The 22143-nt window shown below is 35.3% G+C and overlaps 1 protein-coding gene across 1 annotated transcript in view; it reads left to right on the top strand.

The window, feature by feature from the left end:
- LOC133293078 (uncharacterized) overlaps positions 1-19878 on the top strand; it is a 33212-nt gene extending 13334 nt beyond the window's left edge. Inside the window, exons 9-27 of the mRNA XM_061491601.1 lie at positions 1307-1401; positions 1528-1548; positions 4705-4800; positions 4891-5011; positions 5144-5284; positions 5414-5604; positions 8672-8943; positions 9544-9645; positions 9888-10064; positions 10169-10357; positions 11042-11283; positions 11368-11514; positions 15629-15845; positions 16157-16285; positions 16383-16526; positions 18797-18856; positions 18926-19096; positions 19340-19399; positions 19533-19878. Of these exons, the coding sequence (XP_061347585.1) occupies positions 1307-1401; positions 1528-1548; positions 4705-4800; positions 4891-5011; positions 5144-5284; positions 5414-5604; positions 8672-8943; positions 9544-9645; positions 9888-10064; positions 10169-10357; positions 11042-11283; positions 11368-11514; positions 15629-15845; positions 16157-16285; positions 16383-16526; positions 18797-18856; positions 18926-19096; positions 19340-19399; positions 19533-19607 (2650 nt within the window). The 3' untranslated portion in view covers positions 19608-19878. The remainder of the gene's footprint in view (positions 1-1306; positions 1402-1527; positions 1549-4704; positions 4801-4890; positions 5012-5143; positions 5285-5413; positions 5605-8671; positions 8944-9543; positions 9646-9887; positions 10065-10168; positions 10358-11041; positions 11284-11367; positions 11515-15628; positions 15846-16156; positions 16286-16382; positions 16527-18796; positions 18857-18925; positions 19097-19339; positions 19400-19532) is intronic.
- Positions 19879-22143: the final 2265 nt, after the last annotated feature.

Here is a 22143-nt window from a genome sequence, read left to right as displayed (position 1 = left end):
TAGATGGATGCTTTCTCACATCACTTATCCTCTTTCTGTTCCTAGAGGACAAGGTGAATTTTTGAGGGGGAGTATTGATGGGCTTAAAAGTGATGGGGTCAGTTAGAAAACTTTCTAGAATATTCTTAGAGGAGGGAATAAAAGGAGATTGAGTGTGTAGTTAGAGGCATGAATTCAGTATTGGTTTAGTGGGGAATTTGGGGATCTCTTGAAGCCTAAGGTTGTTGACTTTGAGGGTGAGTTGAGGTTTTTGGTTTATTTTTCTGGTATTAGTGTAAAGAGGCTATGCCTCCATTATTTCAGTAAATTCAGTGTTATTTTTCTGGGTTCCATCATCGTCCTTCTTAGATTTTTATTTAAACGTGTTTGAATTGTGAGGTATTGGTGTGATGGGTGGTATTTTTAATTTCTTATTTGGGTGGTTTTGCTTTTACTAGGATTTGCAATTGGCATTGTATCATAATGTTTCAATCCCAAGTCTTTATATTTTGGATGATCTAATACTTTTTTGGGAGTTTTCAGTTACTAATAAATATTAATATTAATAATTGGTAAATCTTGTGTTTGCTGTTACTTTTATTCGCCCTTGAATAGTGTAATTGTCCACTTATCTGCAATCTGGATGGCAGGATTTGGACCACGGATGATTCTGGTTTTCCTGTCTTTTTTAAGAATCTTAATTATTCCCACGTAGTTGACATTTTCCAAAGGAATTTATGTTTTTGATTTGCAGAGTGATTGAACAGCTTTGCTGCATTATTGATTCTCTCTATTTTCTTCGTGCTTCTTTTCTTATTGGGCTATCTCATCTTCTTGTTGTAATTTCCCTTTTTTCTGTTTAATTATATTGATTTTTTTAACGAAAATAGTTTTTGACTTGAGGCTTTGTTGTCTGTGTGTCTGATCTGTTTTATGAAATCAGAAACTGATGATAATTTGTTTTTGCATTGTTTGGTTCTCAGTAGTTAAAACATGTATCGGGGATAAAAAGACATGAATTCAAGTACATTCCATTGGTTGTTTCAAAATTTTTGGAAGAACAGAAATAGAGTTTTATGGACATGTGCTTTACTTGCAATAGTTTGGTGTCTTCTGATTGAGAGGAAAACTGGATTCTGGAAATTTCAAGAACCAGAGCTTAGAGGGACATGATAGTTCATGGACTCTCTTTGTTGGAGCAACTTTTTGCCGCTTGCTTTTCATCTATTTTGGAGCTAGCATTAACTATGCATAGTTTAGTAGCTTTTGCATTCTTCCCTTCCTTGTTTCTGGATTATAGTTCTCAGAATTAAAGGGTTGACTTCAGGATTTCATATGCTGATCCGGTTGCTGTGAGACATGCGTTGGAAATTGTGTCTGAGTTAGCTACTAGGGACCCTTATGCTGTTGCAATGGCCTTAGGTAACAGTGCAAATCTTCATAATAATTTTCTATTTAAATGGCATTTCATTGCATATTTTTTCGCACTGTAATGTTAAAAAATTTCTCCATCCTTAAATCTAATGCTCCCTTGATATTCTTCTGCAGGAAAGCATGTGCAGCCTGGAGGTATGCTTATTGGATCTTCATCATCTCTTGCTTTCTTCATTTATTTTTGATTGTTTGATTATGACATTTGTAACATCCCCGTCTCGAGCCGGTTCAATTAACATGCATATGATACAAACAGAAACAGCGGAAGACTTAACTTACGAAAATACGAGCTAACTTTTTCTTTTTCTAGTTTAATTCTTATTTGACGGAGACGAAAAATCGGACAGAGTAACCTCTGTAAATCGGACAACTGGGGATTTTCCAATCCCACTCTCACGAGTTCCTGATAGACAGTTTATACAGCATATTCTTTCAGAAGTACCAGACATCCATATAAAATATACCCATCCATGGACGCATACATAACTTGACTCCGTGCCACTATATCTAACAGCATGCAATCCATCAAGTAAACATAACTGAATACTACATCGTCATATCAACATGCCTGAATACCCAAATGTACATGCATCAAACTGACAGACATGTACAAAACATATACAGGCCATATACAAAATAAAGGATCAAACATCATGATCCAGAAAATACTGAAATGCTAAATAACATCAGTATACTCCAAAATAGCAGTAGCCTATAGCTACTCAATCTGGTCCGTCGAAACGCCTCAACCACGGGTCGCGTCCCTGCCTAGTGAGGGCTCACCGGGGATCTGAGAACCTGAAATGATGTCCCCAAAGAGGGGTGAGATAACAAATCTCAATAAGCTCCAGGTTTATAGAGAATTCTCCATACCCCTGGCTCGCTCCTGCATGAAAGTCAGATACAGAGTATACCAATGCAACATATAACATATATCATAACAGAACAAAGCACACATACATATCTTATTAGAGGTGTACGCAGTCATTCCCAAGGGAGGACCCCAAGCAGAAATCAACGCATGTGTTCCCAAGGGAGGACCCCAAGCGGAACCAGAACATGTCAGAGGCGTACATCGTCAATCTCAGGGGAACCCCAAGAAGACATCAATGTACCATACAATCAATACAGAAATCATATCAGAACAAGTCATATCATGTTATCAAATAGCTCTATATGAATGCATCTATACAAAGCATCAAAACAATCATACAATCCAACCACAGTTTACTAACTATGGTGGAGCATCAAGCAGGAAAAGACTTTTTAAACATAAAGCTTACCTCTTGAAGCTTTACCAATCTGCTCACTTGTAACACAAGTTACCTATTTAACTCCAAAGGCAATTTGAACCCTCTCAGTCCCTAGGCACACCTAGAGAAAGAATTCAAAACAAATTCAATAAAATGCTACAATGCCATGAAATTTACACAACGCATTCATCTTATTGCTTACTTTTATTTTTTCACTTATGCCAAATCTATGCCAATATACAATTCCAGACCACAATCTTTAAGCTCTCTTATTAGACCAGTTAAGGATGATTACTCACACAACAAGAAACCACCTTGGTTCATATTTACATAGGGTCTTAGAATGACCCAAGCAAGCTCCTACAATATCTTTTACAATTTTTAACAATTCCTAGCCCCAAAAATCATACAATGGCCGAAGCCAATAACAAAGGAAATTAGAGTTTTTCATCAATTCTTTTTACACAACCATTGGTTCCTAGAACCCATACTTGACCCCTAGTTACTCGTATATTCATATAACAATTTAAGCCTAAACTTTGCCTATTTTTCCTTCACAAGGCCGATGAAACATACAAAGGAGCCAAGATGTCTCTCATTATTTCTTAAACCCTTTCACTTCAAAATCATACTAAAGCCATGCATTAGAAACTAAATACATCACCAACATAATTTTTAACATAATCAACCCCCACATAACCCTATATGCCGAATTCAAAGAGAAGGGTTTTCCAAAGGATTATCTTTTATACTTTCAATTTAATCACTCAATTCACACTTCCAAATACATATAATCCTCTACAAACCAAGCAATTAAATTTTTGCACATACACCCCTACCATCACTACATGGCTGAATTCTAGGGAGGGAGATGCAAGGAAAATTTTCAACATTCAAACTCATACTCATGCTTATTTAACACTATAACTTCATTAACAACACTAATCTATCATAAATTTCAATATTCCAACTCAATAGTATTCTATAACATATGCTCATAATATTCAAAACTTAAATCATATAAATCAAACCATTAAAATGAGGATTTCTTACCTCAAATCGCTTATCCAAGGCCCGAAGAACAAAACCTAAGCTTAGCTCACTCAAAATCCATATTTTTGCACTTGGATGAATAGTGCCACGAATTGGGAATGAGGAAGAACTCTCTCCACAAGCAATTTCAGCCAAAACAAAGTGGTGGAATGGATTCCTTGGGTGATTTACTATGTATTTTGTGTAATGCACTTAATGATTTGGTTGAAGATGGAAGGGGAAATCAGGGAAAAATAAAATGGAAACCTAAGTTGGCTTCTAAGGAAGAACGACGACAGTAACCAACGCGCACGGGGAGAATGAAATAAAAGGTCACGGTTTCTTAAGGCTTTATTTGAAGTTACTTTTTAACTGGGTAACAGCTTATCTATCTACACACCTCTATTCAATACCAAACTTTACCCAATGAACTAGAATATTTTTCCAGTCATATCTTTAACTTTACTTTTGCATTCTGGGTAATTTTTCCTACACACATTTTTATCACAAAAATATCACTGACTATACTTTTTACCTTAAAAGTAACCCTAATTTATTTAATTAGGTCTTTTACTTAATTTAACCCATTTATGTATGATTAAATATTTAATCACATGCCATTTTCTAATTAAATGGGTTAGGGGCATTATAACATTGAACGTAATGTCTTCTTTATTCAGTAAAAACTAGTATTTAAGGACTAAGAATCAGTTTTCTGTCAGTAAAATATGTCAAAGCACCTATTTTACTTTACATTTGTCTCGTAGTTTTTAAGTTCTATGTGTACATGGAGAGGAACTCCTCACTACTTCAGGTACTCAATAAACTATAAAATCAAAATATATGTGGAAAATGTTTGCATACTTAATTCCTGAGTTTTTCAGCTTCAGCTATAACTTTTTCCTTCCGTAGTAAGAAATGAGGCTTTGTGGATTTTCATGACTAACTTTATGTTGTTCCACTACAACTAGATTGTTTGCTCATGTTTTATGGGTCTATGTTGCAGGAGCTTTACAAGATGTTCTCCATTTGCATGACGTTCTTGCTAGAATTTCTCTAGCAAGGTTATGCTGTACAATATCGAGAGCTAGAGCTTTAGATGGTTTGTGTATTAAAAGATTTGTGTGGTTTAATGGAAAGTGGTCTTTGGGGAGTTTGCAATGATTAAATTTTTGTTTACTTGCATTTACAGAGAGATCAGATATTAGATCTCAGTTCAATTCAGTGCTCTATCAACTTCTGTTGGATCCCAGTGAAAGAGTCTGTTTTGAGGCAATATTGTGTGTACTTGGAAAATATGATAACACTGAGAGGTGTGATTTCTGCCATATAACTCTATAACCTCCTGTGTCACCATATTTTTATCTTTGATTGGCTAGGTTATAAATTCTGTGCAAGTATTGACATTAGGTGGGATGTAATCTTATTGTCTTTACACTTTATAGGACCGAGGAGCGTGCTACTGGTTGGTATCGTTTGACCAGAGAGGTACTCAAGTTACCAGATGCATCATCAAAGGAAGGTTCTAAAGATAAATCTCAGAAGACAAAACGTCCTCAGCCTCTTATAAAACTTGTAATGAGAAGGTTCAGAAACTCAGTGGATTTCTGCCTGCATGTATATTTTGTCTTGTTGGATTCTCAAGTCGTCAAACTTGGGTGAAATGGAAATTGTTTAATCTTTATGCACATTGTCTACTATTTACTGCTTTACAGGTTAGAAAGTTCTTTCCGTAGCTTTTCTAGACCTGTGCTTCATGCAGCAGCTAGAGTTGTGCAGGAAATGGGAAAAAGTCGGGCTGCTGCCTTTGCTTTGGGTATACAGGATTTAGATGAAGGAGCACATGTCAATACATTTGCTGAGGCTACAGATTTTAATGAATCAGATGAAAGTACACATCCTGAAAGTATGTTTATTTTTTTTTGTTTAATGGTGCATGCTTGCATCGCATTGTAAACAAGGTTTTTGGCCATTTTTATTATTATAGATAATTAGATATTGATTTAGGTAGTTACAAAGGTTTTTGAATATTAAATCTAACATCTAGGAATCCCGTGGCTTTCACCTAACTGTTTAAGCTTTTAGGAGAGTTGTCCTTCACAATCATAATAATTCTCCTAGATTCTTATATGCTATTAGCCAATTATCTTCATGCTCTTTCCTTTTGGTTTCTTATGTTGTTCCTTTGGTTGAGTTATTCTTTTCTGGATTGTATTTTGAGGTTTTTGCTGTTGTTATATTTGTTGGGTTCTGATTACTTTTTTGGATAGTGTAAAAAACCAATTCAACCCAAAAACTTAAGCTGTTGGGTGAGGCTATATTGATGGTTTTATATATCTCTAACATGTCCCCTCACACGAGAGCCCACTAAGCTTGAAGGGTGGACAATGCACAGGCGCACCTACCTGTGCTAAGAAACTCCACAAGACTTAATTAATTATGAATTAAATGGGAGGCGGTGATGATCGAACCCATACCGAGGCTCTGATATCATGTAAAGAACCAATTCAACCCAAAAGCTCAAGCTGTTGGGTGAGGCTACATTGATGGTTTTATATAGCTCTAACAAAAAGGCATTAAGAGATTGGAGTGTTCCTGTATAATGGAATCACTTACTTGATTAGGCTGTTTGTGTGTGTTTTTGTAATAATAAATTTAAGTTTAATACAAGCATAGTGCAATCCCTGGTTTAATACTTATAATGCACTTACATAATATTCGTAACACTCCTTCTCAAGCTTGATCATAGATGTTAGTCATGCCCATTTTGTTACCAACACAATCTACCCAGTTCTGACAAGGGGATTTCATAAAGACGTCTATTAGTTCTCCACTTCATTCATGGCCAGTAGAGACGAATCCTTGTGGAAGTTTTTCACAAAGAAACTCCAATTCAGCAGAACTCCTTGGGACTAAATCCAATACTGATGCGTACTAGATGCTACCACTTCAAGTCCCAATTGATACCCCAATGCGAAACTCCTTGGATCACAACACTGCTTAGCTGCAATTCTTTGAGTTGCCTTGTCCTAGCGTGCAACTAACCAAATTGAACAACCAGAAATGGGTAAGTGAGAAAAGGGAAGAAAGACCAATTGCTAGGATGAAAAAGGAAGATTGATTAACAAGTAGGAAAGTATCGATTAGTTCTATTGAAATTGTAGGGATTTAGGTAGGGAAGGAAGAAAAGAAAGAAAAAAGACTGAATAATTTGAAATTGATATTGATTTGATATGAAGGATGTGTTATGATGTGATACAAACTACAAAGCATTATTTCTTATTTTATACTAATATTAGACTCCAAATCCTAATTAAATAAGGAAAGAAATCATGAAATATAAAGAAATTAAGAAACTATACGTAAGAGATCATCTAAGATACAATCAAAATATTATGAGATGTTTTTTCATATATTTTGTGGTGCATCACAACAACGTAGAATTCATCACTGACATGACTCATCAATGAGATAGAAAAAATCATCTTTGATATGATTCACAATGGGGGACTGGTATGAATCATAGCCAATTTATCACTGTATGACTTATTGGTAAGAAAAAAGTCACAGGGAAAGTCGTCTCATGAGGGGATAAGGTTGGTTCAGCTCGAACCCACTAGGATTTGGCTGATTTGGAAGGGAGTCCATGATGCAATTGTTGGTCAGAAAACTCATTGAAACATCATTGGATTATGGCTGACGACAGAGAGGAGGCTATTGGAAAGACGATATGACAGTGGTACGAACTGATTTAAGGATTTTGGAGAAGATGGTGACAATGAGAAAAGCCCAATTGATAGTAGTGTGGTGGAGAGATAGATGGATGATTTTGGACAGAAAACAATGCAAGAGAGACGACTATTCTGAAGGATGAAAATAATCATGGAAATAAAGTAAAGATTCGGATTTTAAGGAACTCGACAGTAAAATAGTGACAAGGAGGTCATGGAAGATGATTACCACTTTGATACCATTTTGAAATTATAGGGATTCAGGTAAGGAAGGAAGAAAAGAGAGAATAAAGATTGAACAATTTGAAATTGATATTGATTTGACATGAAGGATGTGTTATAATGCGATTCAAACTATAAAGCACTAATTCCTATTCATACTAATATTAACTCCAAATCCTAACTAATAAGGAAACAAATCATGGAATACAAACAAATCATTTGTTTTTTTTTTTGGGAGAAACGTAGGAATCTGTAGTTCTAATCTAGGTTTAGAACCTAGTTTTGATACCATTACCGCGTAGAAACTAGAAAGAGATGGATTGATAGAGTAGAGAATTCCTGTATAATGGGATGCACCAATTTGATTCTGGTTGGATTTCGTGTGTGTATTATTAATATCAATAAACTAGGTTGTGTAGATTTCCTTGTTATTTTGTTTTTATTTTATTTCATTTCTCTCTCTGGAGGATCCTTTATCCTGTGATTTTCTTGTACTTCTCTTCTTTTTATTGAGTTTCTTTTATAAAAGGAAGCTAGGTTTAGTTCATCCTTTGTACAACAAGTAAAAGCACAAGCCAATACTCGGAACACACATTAATGTAGTATTGTCCTTTGGGAGTATTATTCTCTGACAATTTTTAAAAACTATTTGCACAATTGTGAATAGATTTTAAGCTCACGGGTTTCCTTGCTTCTTTTTACTGCAAGCTGGAGATACAATTCTGTGCTTTCATTATTGAGTAGCTAGTCTGACTTCCATAGTTTTGTGCCTGGTTACTTACTATAAATCAAACCTACTAGGGACCCTCTACCTGATTTCATTGAAGCATTTAATTCACATGTTAGGATATATTCTCCTCCAATACTTTTGCAACATTGTGATTTATGCTGCTGATGTCAGTTATTTTTGCATCTTCTTGCGGTGTTACATAATGATCTGGTTGATGCACAGAAGGGAGAGTGGGTTGTCTTGCCATGTATGCTGAACTATCTTCTAATTGCATACTTACTTTGATGTAGGCATCCGAAGAACTTCTTCAGTATCTAATGGAAATGCTGGCAGAGATACCATTGCGGGTATGTTGGCTTCACTAATGGAAGTGGTCCGGACAACAGTTGCCTGTGAATGTGTTTATGTACGAGGCATGGTGATCAAGGCATTAATCTGGATGCAAAGCCCAATTGACTCTTTTGATGAACTGGAATCTATTATTGCTTCAGAACTTTCTGATCCAGCTTGGCCAGCAGCACTATTGAATGATGTACTACTCACTCTACATGCTCGTTTTAAGGTAAATGGATCATCACTTACGAATGATATATCACTTTCAAGCACGCTCAAGTTTGTTTGACAAAGCATTACCTGAAGGATGAGCAACCAATCTATGATTGAATTTTGGCATTATAATTGGTAATAATATAGATTAATTTGCTGGCTGTCCTAGACCTCTAATAGTCTAATACCATGTTAGAAACCAACTCTCCAAAAAGTTTAAGCTATTAGGGGAAGGGTTATTAATGGTTTTATATCTAAGACTCCTCTTTTCTTTTAAACCTCATTAGTATATTTTGTTTGCTTGATTTATCATTTGTTGAAATCTGTAGAAACATTGCTGTGGATGTGGTTTTTTTTTTTCCTTGATAAGATGTTCAAATCATTGTTGTCTGTGCATTGAATAAGGATAAACACTATAGGTGTTCTAACTGAGGGGATATTTAGTGAGATTTTTGAAAATGCATTCTGCTGAAGTGACATAGCAATATCTTATTATCGGTCTTCCTTGTAAACTTTGTACAACTTCATGCTAGCTATGTGCTCATGTCCTTTCATATTCATGCATAATGGAAAGCATAAATTTTCCTTTAACAGTTATTTCAATTTTGGTTTGAAGGCTTCTCCAGATATGGCTGTTACTCTTCTTGAAATTGCAAGAATATTTGCTACTAAAGTTCCAGGAAAGGTTGATGCTGATGTGCTACAACTGCTTTGGAAGGTGAGTTTGTATACTTTTTACCTTAACAGCTTTTTGAAATTGTTATCTGTTTGGCGTGGATCTGTTTATAATGGAGTGGTGAAATGATGATAAGTAGAGATAAATGCGTACCATGAAACTTCTGAAGCAACACATCTGCACACACACATGCATTCACACAGATACCATTTTCATTTGATCAGTTTTAAGTTTCATTGATGATTTTGACTTAAATGAATGATTGACTAAATGAATGTTTTCAGACTTGTCTTGTTGGAGCTGGTCCCGATGGAAAACATAAAGCTTTAGAAGCAGTCACTATTGTTCTTGATCTACCCCCTCCACAACCAGGATCAATGCTTGGTCTTACCTCAGTGGACAGAGTGTCTGCATCTGACCCAAAGTCTGCTCTTGCTTTACAAAGATTAGTCCAAGCTGCAGTAAGCATTCTTATTTATTCAGAATACCTTGTTCTTCAGCTTCTGCAACCCAATAATATGTTAAGCAGTTAATTTCTCTTTTTGCTGAAAACTTATGCTTTTAGGTATGGTTTCTTGGAGAAAATGCAAATTATGCTGCTTCTGAATATGCTTGGGAATCTGCTACCCCTCCTGGCACTGCATTGATGATGTTAGATGCTGATAAAATGGTAGCTGCTGCTAGTTCTCGTAATCCTACTCTAGCTAGTGCCTTGACTAGGCTACAAAGGTGTGCATTCAGTGGCAGCTGGGAGGTATATATAATCCATATGAGTGGTTTCCCTCTCTTTACCCTTTTATTACCTCTATCTCAAAATTTGAAGGGAATTGTTAAGTCGTACTATGATATGAAATTTGCCCCAAAAGCTAGCTTGTAATGTAGGAGAGTCCAAAGTCCATATAAACCCTACACTAGAACCTTATGTTTCCGATGTGGGACTTCAAGTTCCATATTTGCAACTGGATCGTAACATCCTATCACGCTTTGCATCCTTAATGCCCATGCGGCCTGGCTTTGCAATAGTTTTTTACTAGCCTTGGGCGAACACTGCAATGTTAGCGTCACCAGCCGCGCTGCTCGATTGCAATTAGGAGACATAGTGAAAGCTCTGATACCAATTAATACGAACCTTGGGAGAGCCTCACTCCAAAAGCTAGCTTGTAAGGTAGGAGAGCCCAAAGTCAATATAAATCCCACACCATAACCTTATATTTCTGATGTGAGACTCCAAGTCCCATACTTTGCAACTGGATCGTAAGATATTACACTATATTATGAGAACAGTGATATGTTTTATTATTGCAATTTAGTGTTAGTTGACCTTCCAAAGTTTTAGTCTGATTCAACCACTGTGTTTACGTAGTTGTGCATGTTTTTACGATATGATTATTTGTTCTTGCTGTTCAACTTAAATATTCTCTGTTAAATGGACATACAGATTCGAATTATTGCTGCTCAGGCTCTTACAACGATGGCAATTAGATCTGGTGAGCCTTTCAGGTTACAGATTTATGAGTTTCTGCACACTTTGTCTCAAGGTGGTCTGCAGTCACAATTCTCAGATATGCATCTTAGTAATGGAGAAGATCAAGGAACTAGTGGTACAGGCCTTGGAGTTTTATTAAGTCCTATGATAAAGGTTTTGGATGAGATGTATAGAGCACAAGATGATTTGATTAAGTGAGAGCCATATCCTAATTTTGTGCTTGCTTCAAATTTGCTGATTCTGATTATTCTTGCTCATGAACTTCTGCTTATAAATAGGGAAATACGCAATCATGACAATACTAAAAAAGAATGGACTGATGATGAACTGAAGAAACTATATGAAACCCATGAAAGGCTGCTAGACCTTGTTTCATTGTTTTGTTATGTTCCAAGAACAAAGTATCTACCTTTGGGCCCAATAAGGTACTAATTTATTAGAGTGCATTCTTTGTTTGGTTTAGTTGTGCAAACTATTGTTGTATCTAAAGAAATGAGTAGGTTCTTAGCTTCTGTATACAGTGGAGTGCCTCAAAAGTGAGGATAACTTTTCAAAATGGGCCGATTGTTTTGTTTTTTGAGTCTTTATTTAATGGTTTATTGTTTCTCTTATCATAGGAGATAAAATTATTTCATGTGACCCCAAAACAACATCGTTTTGGGTTAAGTTGAATTTTTTTTATCAAGTTTTATAATTTCAATATGTTTTGGGGGCTATATTAGTCTTTCGGTGACTGATAGGAACCAAGCAAGAAATTACAAGAAACTGAATATACCTTGTATTAAAATGAAGAATCAATCAAAACAACAATTACAGTGACAATCTGATACATCGATGCAACAACTTTATAGCAGAATTACAAAGGAAACAAGAAATGAATAACAAATAACAATAAAAGATAATTCTAGAAAAATTCTAGAGCCCCTAGTCTCTCCCAAATCACCCTAAGGTGCCCAAGGTTTCAAATGCCCAAAAAGCAATCTTCCCTCATCAGCCTTCCTCTATTTATCCACTTCCTTTTATGTATGTGGCTTGCATTCTAGAAAGTTCTCCCCTAACCACCTAGCTGCTGACTCTGCATAAGTGACAATTTCACTAATTTTCCTTTTAGAATATTCTTTTAGGTGTGGTATCCTATCAATACTCCCCCCCACCTTTTAAGCACCTTGTCCTCCAGGTGCAGTTTAGTCAACAGACACCCTCCTCCTGGATCCCATTATCTGAATTGTTGGACTCCACATACACACCAATCATGACAACTTCCATCTGAACCCCATTGTTCTATTTCAGCTGCTGCTTCACACACATTAGGCCCAACATCTGCTATAACAATTTGCATGGTATTGATGAATGGATATAGAACTCCTTTTGAAATACCTTCCTCCATTATGTATGAGACAAGGCATTAAACAATTATTTTTATTTGATCACCACTTTCCAGCACAAGAAGAATCTGCACCAAACTGATTCTAGATCCACTTTTCCCTGCCCATTCAATGACTTTTAAAGTAGCTTCTGTGCTAGACAGACCATTAATTTACAGCCCCACGAATGTATTTGATGTATTAACAATAATTTCGTCACCTGAAACATTTCTAGACTCGTGGGTTTTTTTTATCATCCCATATCACAACCCAAAAAACAAGAGCATCATGTTTCAAGGCAAATTCAAAATCGTGAAAATCATATGCCATTACAGCCAAGATTGCTTCCATTTCATAATAGCATGGTGCATCTCGTTGCACCCTATATTGTTCTCGGTCTTTTCTTGAACTTGAGTCGTGAAAGAAGTTAACGACACCATCTCTTTCAAAAGATTTAAATTCGTAGATTAACAAAAGTAAAAAACATTTTTGTGAAATCTTTGGTATATAGTTTCTTCATCAGTGATAAGAATAATGTCACGAAAAAATTCACTGGCTCCAATACTGTCTGAAGCAGAGAATTATCTGACCAGACTTGCCTCTCGGCCTATTATTGCAATTGCCTTCAAATAGATATCAATCTTCGCTTCTGTCTCTTTTCTGGACAACTCCGATAGCGAGCCACAAAATAAGTCAACACTTTGGCACCTTGCTGAAAAATAGTGTTCTTCCTTTTGCTGAGGTTGGTTTACCTTGCCCATATTAGACACACAACATTTCTTTGCAACATGGCGAACCAGTTGGTCCTTGGTGAAGTAGAAAGGTCAGTTTGCGAGGCCGTGTACTGAAACATCAGCGAGCAAGTCCTCCCACTCTTCAATAGTGGCTGGCGCAGTTGAAATTGGGGGTGCAAAGGTCGACCATTGCTGAGACCTATTATGTTGATGTTGCTTAGGGTCTTTCATTTCGCCAAGTCCAAATTACTGTAAATACTAGAATTATTTTATTATTTTGTAATAGTCAGTATTTGGGCTTAGCCCATTAGGTCTTTTATTCTCTTTAAATAGAGAGCTCTTGTACAAATATCATACAGTTTTATAATACAAAAATATTTCTTTCAATTTGGTATCAGAGCCTCGGTGTACCGGGTTCGATCCTCACCGCCCCCACTTTCTTTCTAGTGGAATTTCTTTCTTCGCACAGGTAGGTGGGCCTGTGCATTGTCCATCCTTCAAGCCCAGTGGGCTCTCGTGTGAGGGGGAGTGTTGAGATATATAAAACCATTAATATAGCCTCACCCAACAGTTTAAGCTTTTGGGTTGAATTGGTTCTTTACATGGTATTAGAATCTCGTGTCTCGGGTTCAAACCTCGCCGCCCCCCCACTTTCTCTTGTGGAATTTCTTAGCACAGGTAGGCTGGGCCTGTTGCATTATCCACTCTTCAAGCCCAATGGGCTCTTGTGTGAGGGGGCGTGTTGAGATATATAGTCTCACATTGGTTGTATGAGCAACTAATGTGGAGTTTATAAGGCCTTGAACACTCCCACCCTTTGAGCTAACTTTTGGGGTGGTGTATCCCAAAGTTCTTTACAGTCTTGTAGTAACCTATTATCCAGATCAATTCATAAAAACTTATTGTGCAATTAGTCTATATTCACCTTTGCACTACTTCTAGGAACGACAGTTTGTTTCTAGCTTATCCAGGTCTCCAAATTTCCCCACACTTTGGTAGAATGGAGGGTTCAACTACATGAGCGGTAACAGTGGGCTTGTGCTGACTTTGAGGCTTCCAATCTGCAATGTTTGGCATGAATGAGGCAACACGTGTCCTTGGTGTGATATGGTTGATCACACCTAGTTTTTTTGCCTCTTGAAGATGTTGAGTCCCTGGGTGATTGTTGGAATCACTTCTACGATCGTGGGACTAGAATCCTACATTATCTTCCTCTAACTTTCTTCCTTTCTAATCATGGAAAAGGTTTCTCTGGGCCATGTTTGCATCTAATTCTATGGTTAGCCTGAACAAAAATCAAATACCCTTTATTTTTCCTTGCATTCGGTCGTATAACAATTTTTCTTTGGAGGATTTCCATGAAACAATGTAGAATAGGTCCATTTCTTGCCATAATTCAACCGGCATATTAAATTACTTAGTGACAGACTTGTTATCTTGGCGATTATTGCGTTGGGCAGACCTGATTTTGAAGCATTCTGCAGAATTTTAGAGATCTGAGTATATTTCCTGAACATGTGTCCAAATTTATGGGCAAGTTTGCATAACTGGTAGATTTTACTGATTTTTGGATCCACCAAGTTGATCAACCAAGCCATGACAATAGATTTTTCAGCATCTCAGCTACTTTAGGAGAGATTGTTTGGTGGTGGAGCTGCTGTAGTACATGTAAGGCAGCCCATTGTCCCTTTTCCTTTAATTACAAGGAGAGCTGATTGGAACCATTCTTGGAAGTTTAACCATTTTTACTTGTCTTGGGTTATATGAATGGAGGTGTTTAGGCCAATAATTTGGAGAGATGAATCCATGGAGTTTGAGTTGTTGTTTGGGTGTTGGGTGAGAAGCTGATTGACATTTGTGAAAGGCTGATCAGTATTTTCTGGGTGATTGGTGCGTAAGCCATGAAGCTGTACCTTTATTTTCATCTTCAATGATGAAGGATTGGCTTTGATGTCATAAGATTAGAGTATGGAGAAATTATTCCATCTCATGGTTTATTCATATGATCAGATATACATTATATAGCAAAGAGAGATGCATTTAAGTTTCCATTTATTATTTAATAATTTCAATTTTTATTCTCTTTATTTTTTATAAAATTTACCATTTTTATTTGAATTGGATTTTCTGGATCCCATTAGTTTAGTTAGTGTAAAAACATGTTACTATATCAAAGTTTTACTTCAATACTTATCATTGTTGTATTTTAAGAAAAAAGATATTTTGTTAAAGGGAGAGTCAGAACTGAAGGAGCCCATTATTTTGGTTTTTAGGAGTGGACATCAAACCAGAAATCCCCCCTTTCTGTAGTAGTGGTAGTATACAGTTCCCTTTCATAATTTAATCATGATGTTTTGGTTAAATCATGACACATTTATTTGTTGTGGTTATGTTATTGGTGTTATTCTTTAAATATAATTTTCCTCTTAAAACTTTGACAGTGCCAAACTCATTGACATCTATCGTACAAGCCACAATATTAGTGCATCAACTGGTTTGAGTGATCCAGCTGTTGCCACTGGTATATCTGACCTCATCTATGAATCCAAACCACCACCTGCTGAGCCTGATACACTTGACGATGATCTAGTAAATGCTTGGGCAGCAAACCTTGGTGATGATGGCTTGTGGGGAAACAACGCACCAGCAATGAATAGGGTATGGTTTGGTTAATTTATTGAGTTTTATCTCTTTTGCTTTTTTTTTTCCTCTTTAATTTGATAAGAGAAACTATTTTATGAACAATTACTTGAGTAGCAAAGTATGCTTCCTTCTATATTTCTATAGAATGACTCTAAAGGGCCCTCACCTTCCGTCTTGAATGACATTTTAACCTTAATGATATTTTTGGTTGCTTTATACATACTCGTCCACACACACATTCAAAATAAAATGCTAATATTCCTTGTTATTTGAAACTTAGTTGATTTGGCTTTAAATTGAAAATGCTTTTCTTTTTTTGGCATTAGGTAAATGAATTTCTGGCAGGTGCTGGAACAGATGCCCCAGAAGTTGATGAAGAGAATATGATCTCCAGGCCTTCAATTAGGTATGATGATATGTGGGCCAAAACACTTCTAGAATCTTCAGAACTAGAGGTATGGATTAAGCCAGATCCTTTTCTACTTAAGATGTATTGGGTCTTGAACTTCGTTTATGGTTTGTATCACTTAAATCCATTCCTTGCAATTACAGGAAGATGATGCAAAGTCATTGGGATCATCATCTCCAGATTCAACGGGATCAGTTGAAACTTCGATATCATCCCATTTTGGTGGAATGAGCTACCCTTCACTGTTTAGTTCACGGCCATCCACATATGGAGCATCACAAACTACGGTACCAAATATTATGATTAAGAATTAATTTTTATTGCAACATGCACGATGCTTCTAAGAATCTAATTTGATGTTATTCTGATCCTTTTATATTTTTTTGCATAATTTTTTTTTAGCCTTGAGAGGACTAATACAATGCATAGCATTCTGATTTAATATGGGGATTGAATGGTCAAGTGTTGGTATTATTGTTCGTTATAAAGATAACAACACCCCTCGATAGGAGATTACAAATTTACCAAAATATTCTGAAATCATGTTACAGGTACAAAGGGAAGTGTATTTTCAATGTGTGAAAACCATTTAGAAATGGATTTCCACCATTAGGATTGTGGAATCAATGTTGTTGTCTAGGCAATTGACCTTTGAACCTCATTTATTGGTCTTTAGGGACTGGGGTTATTGTCATCTGTCTGTATATGATTCTCTTTACATTGTTGTTAGTGGATGAAGATACAAGGTATCATGGAAGGGTGAAGTCACATAATTTGTAATATTTGTTGAAATTATAGGGTTTAGATAGGAATGGAGAAAGGGAATAAAGACTTAAAATAATGTGATATCAAATTGATTTGATGTATTATGTAGTGATGTGATATAAAATATTAGACGCCTAAAAATAAGATAAAATCCTAAGAATAAGATAAGGCTCTTAACAAGATAAGACCCCTAAAAATTAAGCAACACAATTATCCCTAGAATAACATAAATTATCCTAATTTACTATATATCATTCTCTCCTTCTTGAGATATTTTGATGATGTTCTAACACTCTTCTAAGCTAATGTTTTAGCTTTTTACAGATGAACCCTTTAAAAGGAAAAAGAAAATAACAAAAATATAAAAAGTGAGCTCCATCTAACATGACACAACTCAAGGATATGCTTAAGATGCCAAAGAAATGAGTGTTCCTGGAAAGATAAGTCAACAAGATGGCTGGAATGATCACAAGCTTGAAAGGAATTTTTTGGCAAGCAATCTAGCATAGCAAAGCCAAAACTTTTCCAAACAGCAGAAAAATTTAGGAGACTAACATTAAATTGAGACTAAGGCTGGGGTGCATTACGGCCATGGATAATTTATCACCCCTAATCTCGCTAGTTGGGATTTAATGGGTAGTAATTTTAAATTTTTAATGACTCGATTAGTGGGATAGAAGAAATCACCATCGATATGATTCAATAATAGGAGGGTGGTATGAACCACAACCAATTCATCACTATGATACCATTGTGATACTGATAGAACCTGGGACAGAAGAAAAAAATAGTTACAGAATTAGTTAGCTGATTAAGATTAGTTACAAAATCGATAGGTGGTTAGAGTTGAAATAGCAAGGGGCTTAGCTTCAATAATAGGAGACCTGTAGAAGAGGATTCATTCTAAATATTGTTAGCATTGGAGTAACTGAGCGATAGCTCAGTTGTGACTTTGTTGAAGGGGAAACCCTAATAAGAAGAATTTTCTTTTTCTGTTGGGATTTATTCAGCAGCAACAAATTCATTTTCTCTCTCTCTCCCATAGTATTTCCCGCTATCTATTGTGTGAGATCCTAACACACCTTGTTGAAATTATAGGGTTTAGGTAGGGAAGGAGAAATAGAGACTCAAGATATTGTGATATTAAGTTGATATGATGTGACACAATACTAACCCGATAGTTCTATTTATAGTAGTACTACGTACTTAATCCTAATTAAATAATGGAACAAATAACTTCGTAAAAATAAGATAAAATCCCTTACAACATTAACATCACGTCACCTTTATTCCAAACTAATCAAGGTCAATTATCGATGAACCTATATCAAAGCAACATCAGATTAAGGAAAACTAAATAATAAATAAGAAAATATATATTATATATATATATATATATATATATATATATATATGAAAAAATCATTTCCGCAGCCGCTTTACGTACAGCAACGACATGTGTATGGTTATGATTCCTCACATTTAATGCTTTCATCCTTTATATGGTTATAATTCCCTGCATTTAATGCTTTCAAGTATATATATAGCAAGTATTTGATTGCTGCACGTACAACAGCTGCAGAAATGTAAACCCCTATATATATATATATATATATATAATCCTAATCTATTGTGGTAACACAATTATCCTAATCACTATGTGTTCTTACTTACCTTGAATAATGTAAAATCACATATTCATTCACTTTTTATCGAGTTATAGACTATGCCATTGGCTACTCAATTTTTTGCATTTGAAATTACTTCTGGAAATCTGAATCATCGATTGCAGGACAAGGGACGAGCAAGCCGAGGTAGTGTTCCCTCTATTTATGAGGGTCTTGGTTCTCCGGTAAGATCCCTTTGCCTTTTCTGATTACATTTTATTTTTGTAATCTTAATTTTGGTAAAATATTTTCAGATAAGAGAGGAGCCTCCGTCCTACTCATCCCCTAGCTATGAATCATTTGAGAACCCCCTAGCAGGGAATGGATCTCGAAGTTTTGAGTCTCAAGATGATGAACGAGTTTCATCTGGAAATCCACAATTTGGAACTGCACTTTATGACTTCACGGCAGGAGGAGATGATGAAGTAAGTTGATTATAAATTTTAACTTAGATGGTTTTACTTCTTTAAGGGCTCACATGTTTTGCATATTTGATATTTCTTAGAACTGTGCTTTTTGGCCTGTTGTGTCACTTTGTTGATGTCTTGTTTTAGAGATAGGATTGGTTATTATTTTATTTTATTTTTAGTAGGATTGGTTATTTTAGTAGGATTGGTTATTTTAGTAGCAAACATGGCGAAAATTAATTTCATTGTTTTTCCTGGCAGTTGAGTTTAACCGCTGGAGAAGATGTTGAGATTGACTATGAAGTAGATGGCTGGTATTATGTAAGTATTTAAGGAGATATCTCTTTGTATCTTGTCCGAAGTTGAGATTTAGATAACTAGAATTTGCCTGGATTCCTCTTGTTTGACGCATACATAGGAAAATCGGTTGTTGATTGCCTACTTCTTGTTGCAGGTTAAGAAGAAACGCCCTGGCAGGGATGGCAAGATGGCCGGACTGGTCCCTGTTTTATATGTTAATCAATCTTGAATCTTGTACCTAAACTGTCTTGTAATACAAATGTTTTTTTTTTTTTTTTGTACCCCCCCTTCTCTCTCTCTCTATGTCTTCGGGCATTGCTTCCATCCAAAGGTTTCACTGTGCTCCTGTTATATGCCCCTGGTCCTCAATTTGTGAAGTGGTATGCTATAGAAGTATAATTTTTCATGATAATTGCTTGCGAGAGTGTCTAGTCATTCATCCTAGGTATTTTAATTTACTGAATACGGCTATTGTAAGTACCTTCGAATTACTTGATTGAGTATGTTTGCTCTTGTATAAGGAGTTCAAAAAATCAAGTCAATGTTTCAACAGAACTGTATCAATACACTAAAATAAGATTGGGTTTAACATTCCCCTAAAAATATACTATATTATCACAAAAATGTGTACAATAACAATATATAACAGCGGAAGTTTTAATATGTCTCGAGATTATAAAATAATGATTGTGTGCACTCTCACTGGTCCAGTACAGACAAAACATAAACACCGTCATTAGGGACACGATCACAACTTTTCTCTCAAGCAACATTAATTCAAAATAAAAAGTGAAATACATTTTTTAAAATTGAAACAATATGAAGCCGTGCATGGAGATAACAGCATAATTGTTTAACTACATAGCTTCATTACGAACTAAATGACCTGACTCCATTCTTAGGAGATTATAAGTATATATTCTACGCCTTAAAAACAAACCAACGCTTACTGCTATAACAAATATAGATGTGTGAAATGAATTTTTACCCCAAATAGTTAGTTAACCTTTTTCACATATTCAATTCGTATGAGATTTAAGCATATAACTATTTTATTTTATTTTTGTCAATTAAAGAAAGGGTAAAGTGTGTGTCATTTTAAAGGATGTAAAGTTGTGTCATTTTAAGAGAGAGAAAGAGATAGATAAAGGTGGAGAGAGAGTTGAGAAAAAAATAAAGGTGTGGGTCCCACCTCTTTGTGAGAGTGAAAGGATATAAGTTGTGTCATTTAAAAGGATAAACATTTTTCCCAGAAAGAAATTGTCGAACATTGAAGTCAAAGGCACCGTGAGTTGATTTAACATGTTTGCATCGAAAATTTCTTTAGGAGGCGTTTGGTAGAGGAGAAATTTTTTTTTATCCGAGAATCAAGTACTGGAAATATGGTGGGAAAATGAGTTTATTGGCAAAGTTAAAAAAAAGTTATTTGATAGGTCGAAATATTACCAAGAAAATTGATTTAAGTTTCCTGAGTCTATATTTGGTTGAAGGTAAAATATTGTTAGTTAAAAAAAAGTTGTTTGATAGGCTGAAATATTAAAAATTGATTTAAGTTTTCTGAGTCTATGTTTGGTTGAAGGTAAAATATTGCTGAAAAAATGAGATGAAATTACAAAAATAACCTTTGCCTAAAGAGTAATTTCTTTTTAAACTCTCTATAAAACTGGAAAAGAAAAAGAATTGAAATTAAAAAAGCAAACCAGCTTTCCCATGCAAATAAAAATACCACCCTTTGGGTGGTATTCTCAAGTGGTGATTTGCTCTCAATTTTACTTACACATTTTCCCATGCAAAATAAAATCCTGCGCAAATAATTTTCAAAATCCCTACCAAACACAACTTTCTTTGAATATCATATACATTTTCTCAAGCAACAAATCAAAACTCCTCTACCAAACAAGTTGAGTGCAGTGAGAGTATCCAAGTGGGCACTCCTTTTTTTTTTTCTTCTAAATGTGAAAAGTTTTTTTGCATTTAAATTCAACTTTTAATTTATATTTCCTTTTAAATCTTAATTTTTTTTTCTTTTTGGATAGGATATAAGTACATCCCTAACACTCAAGATTTGTTCGTTTCCATCACACAAAAATCCCCAACACCACTGATGAAATAATATCTTGAAGTGATTGATATGACAATTTGGCTTAAAAAAATATTCACAAATAAATATGAGAAAATTATTTGTCCTTTTAAATGACACAACCTATATCTTTTTATTTTTACAAAGAGGTGTGATTCACACTTTTATTTTTTTTGTCCACTTTGACACAACTTTATATCTTTTAAAATGACACACACTTTACCCAATAAATATTGACTTAATCATCTTTGTAAAAGTCACTTTCGAAAGAAATTTAATCTACGCATTTTTTTCTCGAGACATAATTGAATCAAGAAAGGTAGAATACATAAACGCGTAGGATGCATATACACACTATCCCGTGAGATTATTCTAATAGTTTAAAACAAGTCATCACCTCATCCAACAAATGAATGAATGGTATGGGCAAACTTCCAGACAAGTCTTAATAATGAAGCTCATCAAGAGAGATCCCGCAAAGAGTGGTAGGCAGTAAAGGCCACTCAAATGAGCAATCGGAAAATATACAAACTAAACCACTACAGAAAAACAGTCTACTAAATTTTCAAAGCAAGTCATGCCACACTTTAAATAGAGGGGTCATTACAAAATAAATAAATAAATAAATAATAATAAATAGAGGGGCAAAGACTCTGATACATTCATCTTTCTTATATTACATTTG

The sequence above is a fragment of the Gastrolobium bilobum genome, unplaced genomic scaffold, assembly GCF_033153095.1.
Source record: "Gastrolobium bilobum isolate Gb01-03AN ecotype WA unplaced genomic scaffold, APGP_CSIRO_Gbil_v1 utg16185, whole genome shotgun sequence".
Classification (NCBI taxonomy): Eukaryota; Viridiplantae; Streptophyta; class Magnoliopsida; order Fabales; family Fabaceae; genus Gastrolobium; species Gastrolobium bilobum.
Note: the sequence above shows the minus strand (reverse complement) of the source record. Positions and strands in the feature narration are given on the sequence as shown.